General features: G+C 41.1%; 1 protein-coding gene across 1 annotated transcript in view; it reads left to right on the forward strand.

The window, feature by feature from the left end:
- The first annotated feature begins 1,231 nt into the window (after nt 1–1,231).
- The window catches only part of b4galt5 (UDP-Gal:betaGlcNAc beta 1,4- galactosyltransferase, polypeptide 5), a 33,403-nt gene continuing 17,553 nt past the window's right edge, over nt 1,232–17,081 (forward strand). Inside the window, exon 1 of the mRNA XM_034126409.1 lies at nt 1,232–1,928. Within this exon, the coding sequence (XP_033982300.1) occupies nt 1,823–1,928 (106 nt within the window). The 5' untranslated portion in view covers nt 1,232–1,822. The remainder of the gene's footprint in view (nt 1,929–17,081) is intronic.

The raw sequence follows: 17,081 nt of genomic DNA on the forward strand, positions 1-17,081 counted from the left end.
TTGGGCCTGACGAACCTCAGAGTACACACAAGGGGGCAAGACATTTATAAAGCAATAATGGGAATGCTGAATGAAAGAGGGTGCAGCTGCCTTTATTCATAACTGTGCAGCTCTTACACTGCGACTCTGAGGGATCAAGCACAGACACAATAACAATGAAAACTGCTGCATACAGATTATTTTTGTTTTTGCAACCTCGTGTTAAGAATCTTGTTGCAATTGTTTAAAAGTTTGAATGACCGTAATAAACGGACCTTTGTCTTATTGAAACATTTTTTTTGGACCTAAAAGATTTGTATTTGAGTACCCCTGCTATACACTATTGGAAAGAGGAGATTCCTAGCTTTCTAATGATATCACTATCAGGATTGTTGTTGTAGGCTACTCCAAATATTAAGCGAAATATGTCACATTATATAATGACTATATCACCGAGTCATCATTTTGAGAAAAAGGCCTTCAAAGTTTCCTCTTCTCTGGAATCCATCGATCTGATTGATTATTAGCGGAGCAAATGATCAAAGTAGTACGGAGGGGAAATAATTTCGTTTGGATTACTGGCATGATTACTGGTATGGGGGAAGCTCGCGAGTGTGTGTGTAATTGTGTATGTATGTGTGTGTTTGTGTATTTTTGCGTTTGTGTGTATTGTGTTTGTTTACCGGGGAAAACACTCACGAGAAACACCGGCTGTTGTTATGCCTGCTGTGACGTTAAATTACTCCGTTCTCCGCTTGTAATTATGCCGTTACAAGCTTCAAAGTTGTATTTATCATCTGAATTTGCCGAAACAAGTTTAATATTCTGAAAGCCAAGACTTTGTTTATTTGAAATCAGATGAAAACAAACTGTAACGGACCCTGCCGTGATAGATAACACGGCAGGGTCTGTTACAGTTTGTTTTCAATCATAGACTATGATTACTATACGTTTACATTCATAATTTCAGCCGGAGGGAGGGGGGCGGCGCTGAGGAAGAGCAGAGTGGCGAGTGAGAGGTGCCTGTCATCTTCCCTTTACAAGCTTCAAATATGTATTTATAGTGTGATTTTGGAAATAAAAGTTTCATATTCTGAAAGCCAAGACTTTGTTTATTTAAAATCAAACAAAACACCCAAACCCAGAAAAAAATCCAAATCCACGTTTATTTTGAAATGAGCCGTTGCTACTTCCGACTGATTTCGATAGAGCGGGTCACATATTATATCTTACCCCATGTTATCCTGTAATGCTAATTAGCTAGTTTATGATCAGGCCACACAACGTTAGACGTCGCAACGGTTGGAAAAGTAACGTTCCTAAGGTTACGTTCTCAACGTTGTGGGCACGTACTTGTTTTGTCCGGTACCGTTAACGCCCACTTTAGATATTGCTCATTTTGCGGAGAGGCGGCTGCCCCACTCATAGGGCTAGAAAGCAGGCAGGCAAACCGCAGGAGCGGCCAAAATACCATCATCGACGTAGTGTGTGAGACAGATGATGTTCTCTCACTGAAAATACCAGGCCAGGTTGAAAACTGCGCTATCATTGGAAGCCGTTCCCGAAATCGGACACACCCCAACCAAAATCGTAAGCAGAAATGAGATTTGAATGTCTTGATTGAATACTGGAGGTACTCTCCTGTGCTCGACCTGCCGCGGAAATAGACTGACTTCCTTGTCGCCTGTATCCTCATCGCTGCCGCAGACCGGCCACTCTACTCGGCTCATTTAACACAGGCTGTCCGCGGACCACTGGCTTCGGCATCTGGACACATCGAAACGGGTCTGTCGTCGTTGAAGATACGGGAACGTGCCTGTGTGCGGGTTTTTTTGCCTGTATAATGCCGACACATTTACGATTCCGGAAAAGGTCATTCCTTGGGCTTTTATTCCTATTTTCGCTGTCCACCTCCGCATTGTACTTCATCTACTCCGCCCCCGGAATCGGTAAGTGAAAACACGCTGATGCTATTATATTAAACACTTAAAAACGTTAGGATGAAGTGAGGGTGTTTGTATGGGCTGTGAGGTCATGTGTGACAGCTTGGGAGTGTAGACAGGCAGAGGGGCCATGCGCCTCTCTGCTGAGCCTGGATCTTTTCCAATCGATGATGAGACTCAACTGGATGCTGGAACTCTATCCTATAATATTCATGTACCTGACCATGATAATAATAGGGCCACTGGTGAGCATCATGGCTGGTGTTATTATGCTGGTGTTAGCAGGCCTAACAGCTATGATTATGTGCTTTTACTAACGACTATGGATACAGGAGAAATGTGGCATTTTGCCTTTGATTTTAGGTTTATCGTTGGCATCCATATAATAGTCAAAGTTGTGTTGATTTCAGTATCCTCCCCCTGTCTGTTTTTGGTGGGGGCAAAGGTCACGTTATGAGTCATGGAATCATAGGCCTAAATGACATTTGCATAGAAATCAGCGACAAACATCCCTCATCATCATTATTACCTGTAAGTCTCATGCTGTTGTGCAAAATCACATGTCTTGAATCCCTGATATCATTAACTCATTATGTGTCTCATCACCATCCCATCCCCTCTTATTTATTGAAAGTGTGTGCGGACATGTGTCACCTCAGTCTTTCTTTATTATCTGTGGTCTCACCCATGTTTTCTTAAAGACCTTTTAGCTCAGGGTAGTGGTCCACTTATCCTATCTGGCTCGATATGTAGGGCCTTCATGCTTGCTATTTTTAGCCATTATCACCCATGTGATGCCCAAACATCAGTCACTTATCGTAGCTTAATTGACCATGCTTATCATGATCCATAGCACTTATTGTAACATTTGGACTTTCAACTAACTTTGTCCTTGACTCTGTTCCAACCAATTCTGCTATTGTTTAACTTTCCACTGAGTGGGTGTAAACTTGAAGAAAGTGCAAACTAGTAACAATAACATGGTTACCTATTCTCTTTAACTGTAGGTAAAGTTCAAAAGGAACAATTTCTGGAAACATAGGGTGCAGTAAAAGTTGGCTTCTGGTACCTTTTCCTATTCACTACTTTAGCCTACATATCCTGTTGTGCTTGCTTAACAGACAGCTTGGTAAGGTGGGGCTTCCTTGAAACATTTATGAAAAACAATCCAATCCATACAAATCCAAAGTAGCTTTAATCATTTGAGCCCTCACAAAATGATAGACCAATGTTATAGACAAGAGATAAATCCTTTCACTTTTCCACACATTTGGAATCAGCATTTAAGGGCTTTTCTCTGTCAAACATCAGATCCTGACATTAATGGAGTGGGGAATGTATGTATAAATGAAATTGTGTTTATGTGTGCAGCCATTGTGTTTACAAGTGCAGCCTTTCTAAAACATAAATGAGAGCTGGTTGCTCTTTCTCATCAAAATGGTTATTGACCCATTCACGCTTTTTACCTGCTGTGGACAACTTAATCAATAATTGAATCAATTCTCATGTGGAGGACACATTACTGTCAGGAATAACCTGTGTAAGTCCCAGTAATAGTGAGCAATGATTTCTCGAAATGTGAAACAAATAAACAAATGAATCATTGAGCTGCCAGTTAAAACACAATCCTTCTTTCACTTGTTCACTATTTTTCCTGTGATGGTGTCTGGTGACTGACCGGGAGCTGCTCTTGGCCATATCTGTCCTGGTGTTGACTATTGTAGGGCTGTAATGCCCACGTGGTTTACTAAGGGTTAGTTCAGAAACAGAACAAGGACCAGCAGCACAAGTCCATTAATTATAGATGGTTACCAGAAGCAAGCCAGCTTCTGCTGCTGTTACTAAAAGCTACAATTTAGTCTTTTACACTTAGGTTGCCTAGTGGAGCAGCAGGCCAAAACGGGCACACCAGGTGGGCGTAGGATGATGGTGCGTAAAATAAATAGTTCTAATTTCTTTGACAAAAGTTGGTGTGTTTTTCTTTTAGTGATATTGATGCAGGGGCATGAGCTAATGTGTCAGATGCTGTGGTCAGAGATGCACAAGTGGGCTGCAGCCTGTGAGACAAAGACAGACAGCAGCAAATGTTGCCACAGAAACATTTTGAACCGCAGCGCATTAGCATTCGATTTAACAATCACCAACAGTATACATAATTTGAATATAGCATTTCCTATCAGACCTATTTGACAAATAAAATACTTCCTTGATGCAGATACTGTCAATTTGATAGACAAATCAAGCATCGGGTGTTGGGTACTGTTTTTGTGTGAGTCCTTTGTTGGCTACCCTTAATTTTTATCTGACAAAAAACAGCCGCACCGGGACGTCTTGATCACAGCCTAAGCTTATCTTATGCACCAATATAACTTCCTAAAATAAATGTAAACCATCATACTGTATGTCTTAAAATCCGCTCTATAGTGGGCCTCAGAGATGCCAAAGAAGCCTTCACATTATTTCCCTTTACTGTTGCAGCTACATTCTCTATAATCCAAGCAAGAGTGTATTGTATTATTCTAGGTTTCCCTATTGCCCTTCTTATCTTTATGCATCATGTGAAGATGAAAGTTAACAACACATTCTCCCATTTGATGTCTTTTTTAGCATTGGATTACATCTTTTTTTTGCCAATAATGTGTTAAATATAATATTGCATGATGGCACCCACACTTTGAAGATTTGCTAAAGGGATCATATAAGATGGGACACTGCAAATAATTAGCAGAACAACTGAGCAAGAAGTGGTAACCTAAAGATGGAAAGGGCAAGAAATAGAGAAGGAAGGATGAAAGGCATGAGCCTAGCTCTCTTCCTTCTGCTGGTTTGCACATCGGGGAACCCATTCATAACACCTGAGCAGGGCTTCCTATGATACCCAGGTGGCTTCAGTGCAGAATGCCCCAATTTCACAGCTAAGTCTTTTCTCAGACTTTCACACTCTCTCTTCCCATCTGCCTCTGTCTCACTCTTGGTTTCTCTGTCTCTATGTACTCATATGCATCAACACCCCAGCCTCTATGTTGCCCCCCAGCATGGACACTGACTAGGCTGGGACGAGACAGGCTATTTATACGTTTAGTATACAGATGGTGTGTGTGTGTGTGTGTGTGTGTGTGTGTGTGTGTGTGTGTGTGTGTGTGTGTGTGTGTGTGTGTGTGTGTGTGTGTGTGTGTGTGTGTGTGTGTGTGTGTGTGTGTGTGTGTGTGTGTGTGTGTGTGTGTGTGTGTGTGTGTGTGTGTGTGTGTGTGTGTGTGTGTGTGTGTGTGTGTGTGTGTGTGTGTGTGTGTGTGTGTGTGTGTGTGTGTGTGTGTGTGTGTGTGTGTGTGTGTGTGTGTGTGTGTGTGTGTGTGTGTGTGTGTGTGTGTGTGTGTGTGTGTGTGTGTGTGTGTGTGTGTGTGTGTGTGTGTGTGTGTGTGTGTGTGTGTGTGTGTGTGTGTGTGTGTGTGTGTGTGTGTGTGTGTGTGTGTGTGTGTGTGTGTGTGTGTCGTATGTTTCTTGTGAAGCAATGCAGTCAGACAGTTGGCAAGTACTGTACAAGTTAATCAGGGGGATTTAAGAGTTGCTTCAGAGCCTCAGGTATAAATATGAAGCAATACAAAGGTGAGGTAACTGTAAAGGCCCTGACACACCAGGCAGTCACAAGAGAACTCGCCGACACCAAACACCGACAGTTCCATCGACGAGTTCTCCTGCGTATTGGCCGTGTGTCGCACTGGAAATCACCGCAAAGACTTCAGCCGAGCACGTACGAACTGCGCATGCGTGAGTGGCAATAACTCTCCTTACCAGCAGGCGGCGGTAGTGTGTATTCGTCATTCAAAATAGGCAACAACCGGAAGACAGAGAAGAAGAACAGACTGATATAAACAAACAAATAGCGTGTGCGTTCCATTTTCACTCTCGTCCATCGAAAACATGTTTTAGAATATAAAAATACATGAATGATGAAATGAGCACATAAAGTGCAGACATACTATAAAATCACAGTTAATAGACTTGCACCTGATGATCGCAGTGTTCTGGCGGGTGTGTAGTTTATTGAGTCAGCAATGTAATAATGGCCACTTCTTGCTAAATTTACGATGAGATGAAAAACCGGACTTGACCAAACAAATCACGGAGCTCTCAGCAGAGGACAGCCGGGGACGCTCCCGCCGATATCAGAGATGTCCCTGCTATGTGTGGGAGGTAAGAGAGGACATTTAAGGGCTATGTTTGATGTCTTTAAGTATCACCTGCTGGTGTTTAGCTGCTGTCCTGTGCCTTAAATCGTTTGTTTACGTCCCTCACTTCCGTTTCGCTTCTCATTTGCTAGCTGAACAGCTGATCAGAGTGGTTTCTTGGCCCGATAGCTTGTGTCCGACACCCGGCCGATTCAACATGTAGAATCGGCCGGGTGTCGACCGTGAAAGGCCAAATAAGGCGTGTCACGGCCGAGGGTTCGGGACACACCAAATTGACTTTGGGCGACAAGGAACCCGTTGTCGCCAAACAACGCAAGACGGCCGATATCGGCCTGGTGTGTAGGGGCCTTAAGGCTACAACTAATTTGCTAACCGCAATATATACATGTTTTTATGTGCTTAATGATTACACAATTGAAGTGACCTTACCTTTGTAGCTTCTTCTCAGTTTATTGACATTCCTTATCTACCTGTCATCCTTTCCTCTATTCTAGCAAGCTTGCACACCACCAGTAAGTACACGAAGAAAGTAGCCAAAGCCTTACCATTTAAATAAACCTTCTGCTTTAACAGCCACACAATAACTTCACACCTGCAGTCCACTGGCCAGAGCAAGTTTGTTGGGTTTTGAGAGACTCTAATTGTAAATATAAAAAAGATAAGCCTCGTGCAAATTCAGTCATCAATTAATTGGTTTGCAGAATATGTTATCAGAAAATGAATATCACAAAATAGAAAATTGCGAATGTAATTTTTTTTCCAATAAAAATAACTTGGCTTTCTTAAAGGTCCCATGTCATGCTTTTCCGGTTATTACCCGTCCCCTTGTGTGTTATGAAGGTTTTTATGCATGTAAACGGTCTGCAGAGTCAAAAACCCTCAAAGTACACCCTGTAGCGAGTAAAACTCTAACACAGAAAAGACCTCCCCAAAACGCCTCGTTGGAGATTTCTCATGTTCTTCCTGGGCATCGTGACGTCTGGATACCCAGTAGCCACGCCCAGAGCTATGACGCGATACGGTCATGCGGTACCCGGAACCAAATGGACCAATCCGTGGAGCCGTTACGTTAAGCCCCCGCTGATTGGTCCAAATTGACCAATCCACGGACTTCCTCACACACACACACACTCAGTGCAGGCAGCTCTGCTGATTTCTCTTCCCTGGCTGCAGGCTGATAACATACAGTTGGAAATTCTCTCTGCAGACCCATTCTCACAGCGTTTATCAACCTTTTTCTTACTCAATATCAAGCCACACTTATTGTTTTTACTTCGGCTGTGAGTTTGTGTGTGCTCAGGATGACTTTGGCTGTGTTTCGCTGTGTATCGCTATATATATATATAAACAAGGAAACCACACCTCCACGGAGCACAGCGCGATTCACAACGTCCCGACCAATCAAAGCACACTGGGCTCACAGGGAGGGTGGGGGCTGGAGCTATTGGAGCTCCAACGAGCCGTTAAAGGCAGAGAGTGAAATTCAGTGAATACACGTAGTTTACAGAGATGCTGTATGAGAAACCAATGTGAGTTTGGAAAATTGCACAATATAAATCTATTCTAGTAGACTTCAACAATGGAATTATGATCAGTGGAAATGGCCATGACATGGGAACTTTAAGTAATGCGTAAACTACCCGAGAAACCTCAGGCTTTCAGCTGCAGACAAAACATTAAACTGCTTTTACAGCTTGCTATTACAAAAACATATTGTTTATATGTTGTTTTATGTATTTTTCTTTAAACTGTAAAATATGCTTAATGAAGACTTTATTAAACAAAAGTGTGATAAATCAGGGATGGGACAAATTATCGCAATGTAGTCTATTGTGTGACATTTAAAATACACTAGCACCAGTATAGCAATACATTTACATTGAACTTACTAGCTTTTCAGCCTATTGTGAGTCTATGACTATAGTTGACAAAATTATGTCATGTTTTTTCATGCTGTTATACGTGTATTTAAATGTCTTATCTTTAATCCCACTCTTCCAACCCTCAAGTTATTTAAACGCTTGATTTTTGGAGACTTGCTGAGGACCATGCCTTTGGTTTAAGCCTGCCTTGTGCGCTGTATTCGCTGTAATGGATGTCCTTTGACGCTGTCAGCACCCCCACTCCTCACTGCTATTGATAATGCAGGTCTCTCCCTGTTTTTTTCCAAAGCACTTTTTTACATTTCCTCTGGTCACACCCTCCAAGCTGTGTGTCAGTCTGCACATATAGATTGTCCATCCACTGCTATGTCTGTATGTTTGCAGCCACTTCCTGCATAGCAGACTTTACATTGTAACAGCGAGTTGCCATTCCCCAGGAACATTTTAATCCTATTTTGGGTAAACACTGGCACATTAGGTGAAGCAGTACTGAAGAAGGAAGAAGCTTGTAAACACCAGACACATTGTATTTCGTGCTAGGAAGTATGGTGCTTTGCATTAAAGGAAATTAAAAAAATGGACATGTTGCTAGCTTTAGCCTAGATTACCATGGCTTTTTGGCAGCATTGTTTTTGATGCTAACCCGTTAACCTGGTTGAATTAATGTGGTTACATCTTTTTTTGAGGAGCAGCAAGACATGGTGGTTAAATGTGTTCATCATTCATAGATGAGATTAATTTGAATATATGGATGCCAAAGAAACTCGCTAGTTTAATTGCCTCTCTAGTCTTAAGTTTGTAGGCATCAGCATAATTTATAGCATTGTTTGTAGTAACCATAGTGCTCTCTGCTGTGAATTTACCAGTCAGACACAAATCCTTTGGCTGTAGTAATAATGGTGTCTGTCTTTATGCAATGCAGTGGTGAATGAGTTTGTTTGTATTTACAGTAGGTGTAGGAAAATACAGTGTCTGGCTTGGTTCTGCCGATGTGTGTTATTGCTACTCTAATGCCCCACTTTGATTAATGCGGTAGTGCCTCTCTGGCACTTTAAAACCACCCATCTCTAGTCCCCCACTGTAACGCTTCCCCCACCCCACCTCCACACCACCTTCTGCTGCTTAATTGATCCGTTCATTTCCCTCAATCCAGCCATCCTCTTCAGGCTAATTTCCAGAGGCTAGGGATAGCCTTGGTGAAATATTAACTTGGTGCCAAGCTGTCTCAGATAGATTCCATTGTGAATGAACAATCAAACTGCATTGGAATAAATTATTCACCTTCTCTATTTAACTTCTGAAATGTATTCAGCAATTTAAACATTAAAAACATCTCTAGTTTATAAAACAATATGAACATTTAAGAACTCAGCATCAAAGGAAAACAGAGAAAGCTGGATACACAGCAGTTCAATCACTGAAATTCCTCCGGCTGGAGCACTTAAGATCTGGCGTTTGACATTTTCACTGTTGCCATGGTTCCCAGAGGGCTTGTTCCCATCCAGGACTGACTCATTTTTATCGTCACGGCAACCACAGAAACATGCCCTCTTTGTTCCCATGATGATTGGGGTGACAATAAATCCCCAAGGATACAGTCATTACAGTTATCTGGGACAGAGCCATGGACCGTCTTTTTGTCTGGGACTTCTGTACACTACAGAGGAGACCATTCAATAAAAGTCATTACAACTAGTGTAAATAACTTCAAATAATGGCAAACTGTTCTTGCTCCTTACCTCTGACAGCTCAGAACAACACTTTAGCCATTATTTATATAAAACGTCAAAATGGTTATTTCTGATTCCGTCTAGACTTTTAACACTTAGATCTGCTGTGGTAGTTTGCCACATTCCTGTGTTGAAATGTGTGTGCACAGTCCAAGGACATGTGACTCTAAATACTCTATTAACAAAGGAATTTAGTTAAACATCAATAGAGTGGGAGTTCATTGCACCTTGTGAGTCAGTCAGAGGCATGAGCAATCCTCTTAAAGCCTTTCATTGACCGTGTGATACCCTACCCGCTATCCCTCATTACACACACACACACACACACACACACACACACACACACACACACACACACACACACACACACACACACACACACACACACACCCTTTGTACACTCCAAATATGGTTAAGAAGAATATGTAGGTATAGGGGTGCTAACCTGGAAAGGACACAGATTGCATAACTACTTTGACACTGTAAAATACAATAAAAGATGTCCTATGATTGCAGAACAAAATACACACTAAGGCCTTGCTTTTATCTTAACACCCAGGTTTTAGAGGAAATCACTTCATCTAGTGTTTTCAAGACAATTTGGTTTATGTTTGTGGATTGTCATAATTCTGCCAGGGCCAATAGGAAACAAGAGATTAGTCTGACCTAAAGGGCGAAAACATGCTATGCACAGATTTATTGAGGCTCTATTTGGAAGAGATGGGTCAAAGCTGCATATTTATTTGGGTATAATAAAGAAATCATCATGAGTCTCATGTTTAAGTGAAGGGATTTACATTTTATCATCTCCACAGAAAAGAATGATCTAATCATACTCAATAAAACGTTGTGAGCAGCTTTGTTTTTATGCACATTTGAATACCATTGGATTTTTCCTTCCCTTTCATGAGATCCGTGTATGTAAAGTTCTTTACGTTGGGATAGTCAATTACAAAAATTAAATGTTAAATATATTCGAAATGGTACAATCCAGGCACATGTCTCTGACTGGTGAGATCCACTTCCCCTTTCAGTTTAATTTATTGGACACAGAATCCTAAGTTCCTGATCCTGTAACTTCCCGTTTGGTTCAGGTTTAGAAAGACACAAGAGGCAAAGTATTCATTGGTGAACACTACACACATATTATATGCACAAGTCTTATGTCTTGTTCTGTTTTCTGTAAGATGACCCATGTCCAACACACTGGATATTTGACCACAGACAGATGGTGGAGCTGAGTGCAGAGGGGCGAGGGGAAGGTGGAGGTGTACCAATGTTGAGATGGAGAGTTGTGAGCCATTTTACTGAGGCAGCCTGAATGTCTTGTGTTGAGCCACTAATCATTTATGTAACCTAATCACCCTGAGGAGAATCCCAGTCTTTGTTGACCTGGTCTAGGCCTCTCTTTGTTATTGAGACTGTTACCATGGTTACTTTGGATGTGTTTAGAGGGCAGTCAAACTGTAACTTGTGATGAGCTGGTTAGGGTTAGCAGGTGACTGCTGAGTAACCATCATGTTACGACACAAATGTTGATAACAATGTTGATGACTGGGGTAATTCTGCTGGTGGCTGGGATAATGTGATGACTGTACCCGTTTCTAAAGTTTGCCCACAATAAGCCTTTGATTAGAGCAAATATACTCTGTCTAAACTTTACTTTGGGACAGGCAGTATTTGTGTTACAAACACACCCCATACAAAGATTATATATTTAAAAGCATAAATATTACACCTATTATTCTTTCCTTGTCAAAATAATTAATGAATCACCTAGATGTGGACAGCCAGGGATTGTATTTACAAGGAGTGGACATATAATACATTTTCCTAGTAATCCTTTCTAAATGAATCACCTTGCTTAAAGGTAGGGTAGGTAAGAATGGAGAAACTTGAGTGCGCTAGAATATGAAAGTACGCAGCCGAAAAAAATCTGCCCCTTCCTTCAGACTTCCTTACAGAGCCCCTCCTCTAACACACACGAACGCGCACATGACCAATGAGGGCACGAGATGGAAGGCTGACAGGCAGGTAGGCCATCCAATTATCTGACCCGGGCTGGCTCAGATAATTGGTCGTGCTTTTTACAGCGCCACAGCTTCCACAGATGACATTTTTTTATGTATTTATTGTCAAAACATTTAATGTATTCATTGCTATCGGGATGTTAAGAGCATTCCATGGAATATAACAAAAAGTGTTTCTGAAGTGAATTACCTACCCTACCTTTAAGTAATGTACATGTCAAGGTTTCAAATGATGCTCGAATAGATTGAAACACATCTGCAATTGATCTCTTTGGACTCACCTGGATTCTTGGGATGAACACCAAATCAATGGTGTCAAGTGCAAAAAAAGTAAGCCTATTGCTATCTTACGGAATCTTAAAGAAGTCTATCAGTCAGGGGGGAAAGAAATCCCTCCTCCAATTGAGGTTAAATAACATAGTGGGTCGCATCCCGTACAGATTGTAAAAATATATCTTTTGTAATATTGGGTTACAAATAAAAAAAAGTATTTTCCTGGCCATACTGAGTGACTGTGAAGAGATCCCTTCAATATGTGATTTTAATGAAAGTGAAGGATTAGACAATCGGCAGTTGTTGTGGAAGTTAAACACACACATTTTTAAATGTTGTCAAAGCTGATATTAGGGTCAGGAGTCTGCTTTAGCCAAATCAAGAGGTGACACTAACATTTGCTTACAAATATGTGTGGCTTGGGATGGGTACCGTTAAGGTTTTAACGGTACTACTACTTCTATCGATACCGCTTATCGATCCGGTCTTTTAACGGTACTCTTATCGGTTCTTTTGGAAGAAAAAAAAAAAGGTAAATTAACTAAACAAATTGTAAACAAAATGAACATTGCTTTTTATTTAAATTAAATAAATAATATTTTACATCAAAAGAAATAACAGTGTTTCAACAAATCGAATTAAATAATGTGATGACAGAACTGTAGACAGAATAGCTGAAACTTTAACAAAATAAATAACTCAGTTACCTCTAATCATTAACCCATGTTTGAATAATTGAGTTAACTCTGTGTTGCTGCTAGCATACATAATATACCTGACGTGGAAACGTTACTCGTGGATGGGGCTACAGAGCTACTAGAAAGACAGTCGAAAAAGGTGCATTTCTCCGTCTGAATGTGGAGCACTTTTGCTAAATGTTTAGACAAATTGCTCATTTTACCGCCTTCACATGCTAAAGTGTGTGTGTGTGTGTGTGTGTGTGTGTGTGTGTGTGTGTGTGTGTGTGTGTGTGTGTGTGTGTGTGTGTGTGTGTGTGTGTGTGTGGGTGTGTGTGGTGTGTGTGTGTGTGTGTGTGTGTGTGTGTGTGTGTGTGTGTGTGTGTGTGTGTGTGTGTGTGTGTGTGTGTGTGTGTGTGTGTGTGTGTGTGTGTGTGTGTGGTGTGTGTGTGTGTGTGTGTGTGTGTGTGTGTGTGTGTGTGTGTGTGTGTGTGTGTGTGTGTGTGTGTGTGTGTGTGTGTGTGTGTGTGTGTGTGTGTGTGTGTGTGTGTGTGTGTGTGTGTGTGTGTGTGTGTGTGTGTGTGTGTGTGTGTGTGTGTGTGTGTGTGTGTAAAATTCAGCCCCGGGGCTCAGTACCCATCCCTAGGCTTCAGTGGTGTTGGGTGTGTTGCTACAGGTGTCGCTTTGACAATGACATCTATCCTTTGAGACAGGATTTCTCATCTCTGCAAAGTTATCAAAGTGGCTTCTCTAGCACAATGCTACTCAGTCTGTATTTGGGCTTGCACATATTTGTTTGGCGAATGTACTTTAACATGTTGGAGAATGACATTGCACTGCGCTTATGTACTTTACACTGTGTCTTTGAGCTAACCCCTCTGTGACGCATCCCCACTGTACCATAAATTAGTCCCGTTAAAACAAGGAGGCAAGGTAATTTGATGCACAGCTATTGTCAGTCTCTAAACACAAAGCTGTCAATTTAGATATCATGATGCTGCCTTCTAACATGCACCTGTCTTGTGTTTTCTTGGGTATCCAGATCAACATCTTAGGTTGGCCATGGCAGCAAACAGTTAGCAAAGAAACTACGTAGGAGCTTCATTATAAGGCTCCTCTAATAAAACCTCAGGAGGGCAGCTTAGTTGATTAACAAACCATAGCTGCGGGCAGAGCGGATTTATGTCCACTCTGTGATAATAGTCCAAATTACCAGCTGCTTTTATATTCTACTTTGGTGAGGCCTCTACGAATAGGTCCTAGTGGCCAGCAGAGACAACGTTTAATTGATTCTCAAGTTAAGTTACCTCTGCACAAAATGTAGTTTTTAACTTAATAGTTCAGAGCGGGGAGTAATTAAACAAGATAAAAAGTTGTTCTCATTATTATTTTTTACTGGAACAGAACTTCCTCTTTAGACTAGCTTTTATCAATTCATCTAGACGCCGGCATCTATATTTGAATCTGTTCGTCAAAACCGGCTTCACATCTTTTCCTGAACGCACAGCATATCTACCACGATCTGCTACAAGCTAGTCTTGTAAAACACATTTTTCTACAGAGTATCAACTGAGTCTGTGTTATGACCTGTATTATTAATGTTGTCGTAAAATAATTGGTTTTATAGCTTAAATCTGAAAATAATTCATCAGTTTACTACCAATTGAGTTGTTTACCCAACACTTAGTGCATTCAAGCGATACATTTGATCTTTCTCATGATGAAATATTAACTGCGCCAACTGCAGCTACCAAGCCTGGGCAATTCCCTAATGTTCCCAGTGAATTAATATTCAACACATGTAGTTAAAATGCAGTATTGTGACTTATTCTATTTAGCCTATACTATAAACTAATCTTTTCTCAAGGACAGTCACTTGACAGCTTTTTTTGACAGATTTTAATTTAGCATTGGTGTTAAATTAGATTAGCCAGTTTGCCTTGTGTCTTAGGGATTTTAGTTGTCTATCAGACCACATTGAAATACGCATACAGGCAGCCATATAGGTCCTTCAGATATTAAGATGAAGAAATACATGGGGAAGGGCATGTGGGGTTTTCCTGCATCTGGCTCAACTGTACAGTATGTAGCAACTGTGACAGCGTGGTGCGCTAGCTGCCTGCTCTGGCCCATTTGTTCAGTCAACAGGAGTAACCTCCAGCTGTGAGGAGACCTCATCTTTCTGCCTGGGGGAGGGGGGTGGGGGTTGAAAAATAGAGTAAGCAGGAGAAAAATAGGCAGAGGCATTGTTGTGAGTTTGTGTGGGTGTGTGTGTATGTTATTAGGTGCCTATGTATGTCTGTGTGAGATGTGTGTACCTGTCTGTCTGTGTATTTCCTCATCAGACACTGCACACTGAGCCACTGCAATAACACAAGAATGTTCTGGTAAGCTGCCAAATTTAAAAGTAGGCGGAAATGGGCTGGCATCCAATTTACTGTAAACCCAAAGATTGGGACAGGAAGTTGTGTCATAGTGTGTACTTGCTACATAGTGCTAGGGGGATAACCTGTTTCGAGATCAAACAAGCACAAGTCAACATTAATTAAGCAATAAACCGTCAATGCTCTGAAATCAGAGATTGTGAAAGGATGCACCTAGTCTGGGTAATTGTATGAGTTCTTTGGCAAGAGAAACACTGAAACGCTGTGTCGAGATAGGAAGCGCACAGGGCTCATGAGGGGAAGACACTGAAATGCATCTTGAGTTGATTTAATGACCTGCAGTGTAGTTGCATTTGGCAAGAGGCAGGAGTTTAAAGGTGATGAATCCTGCAGTTTTAAATACTTCTCCGTAGACGAGAAACAATTGTTAAAGGGGCATGGAGAGCAGCAGTGGACAGGGGACAGGAGAGCAGAGAGGTTGGGAAGGGTTATCACCACCTGGAGGCACACTTGCCTCAGCCACTTATAGAAACTGGAAAACAACATAGGTCAGACAATCACCTACAGTGGCGGAGCCAGGACATTTTCAGTGGGGTGGCCAGGATGGAACCAGTGATCATTTTGGGTTGGCATTGAAATCACTATTATATGAACATAAAAAGACATCTCACTAGAAAATAAGGGGTTATTTACAGTAAGGCACCTACAACACACCTCTACATTATTTGGGATTAAGCTAGTGGTGGAATAGATCAAATAAGATTCAGTATATCTAACTATTTTGTTCTTATTCCAACATGCCAAAGTAACAACGAAGCTTACATTATACAAATGTAGTGCAATATACTGTACAGACTGTTTAGCTTATGGTGATCAGCAGCCCTATGAGCTCATTCTCTCAGTGTATCATCAGGAATACAGAGACACACACACATCATTTAAATAAGAGTTTTTAAATTAAATTATTGGTTAAGAATAAACATCTTAAAGTAAATAACAATAAACAATAGACCTTAACCCTGTAAGGCCCCCGGTTGTAATTTTAAAACATTACTATCCAAAAAAGTCAGTAAATGTTTTTGTTTTTTTAAAGACTACATTTACAAAGTCAAAAGGTCCTTTTGTTCAGCCTCACAATGCTATTGGGTAGTAAATGTGTTTTATAGGTCCTGCCTTCTTGCCACACAACCAGGGGCGCCGCCAGGGATTTTGGGCCCCATGAAAATATATCACATTGGGCCCCATCGCCAGGCACAGGCCACGCCAACCGAGCACAATTGCTGTAACCACACCTCCAGAACCCAACCGACTCATTTATGCTTAAAATAACTCTACCTGTACAGGCTTGCATCTATCTTGTAGTCCAATACTAACCGCACAATATGTACTGACACTGAGCTGTGAAAATATAACACTGTGCAGACGTGCAACATTCTGCTGCAGTAGAATTCACTATTTGATATAAGACTAACATTCCTGACAATAGATCTCAATAGTCATCTTTTATGGTGTAAATGCCTTTTTAATAATAACATTTTTGAATGGAACATTCAACATGAATGCATAAATCCAAATAAATATAACTTAAATATGTGGGAAAATACTGTGTTTGAAATGTATAATTGAAATTAGATGTTAGCTTTTTGTGTTGATATATATATATATATATATATATTTTGTATTCCAGTCACCCTTCGTTAAGTGGCATGTCATTCAACACAATGCTGCTCACCTCCTTCAGTTGGGAGAAAAGCTGGTTCAGGTTCAGCATTATGGGGGGACAGGGCTGCTGAGCCTAAGGATGGATCTGTTGGTCCTGGCACCAGGGGGAGGGACAACTGATTTAGTATGAATAGCTGCTAAAAATGTACCTGCATGTATTAAATGTCAGCTAAAAGAGCAGTGAAATTAAAAACCTGTATAGATATTAACAGTACTTAATGTCAGCTTAGTAAAAAAAAAACATAACAATTATTATTTAAAATGGACTACGCT

The sequence above is a fragment of the Trematomus bernacchii genome, unplaced genomic scaffold (assembly GCF_902827165.1).
Source record: "Trematomus bernacchii unplaced genomic scaffold, fTreBer1.1, whole genome shotgun sequence".
NCBI lineage: Eukaryota > Metazoa > Chordata > Actinopteri > Perciformes > Nototheniidae > Trematomus > Trematomus bernacchii.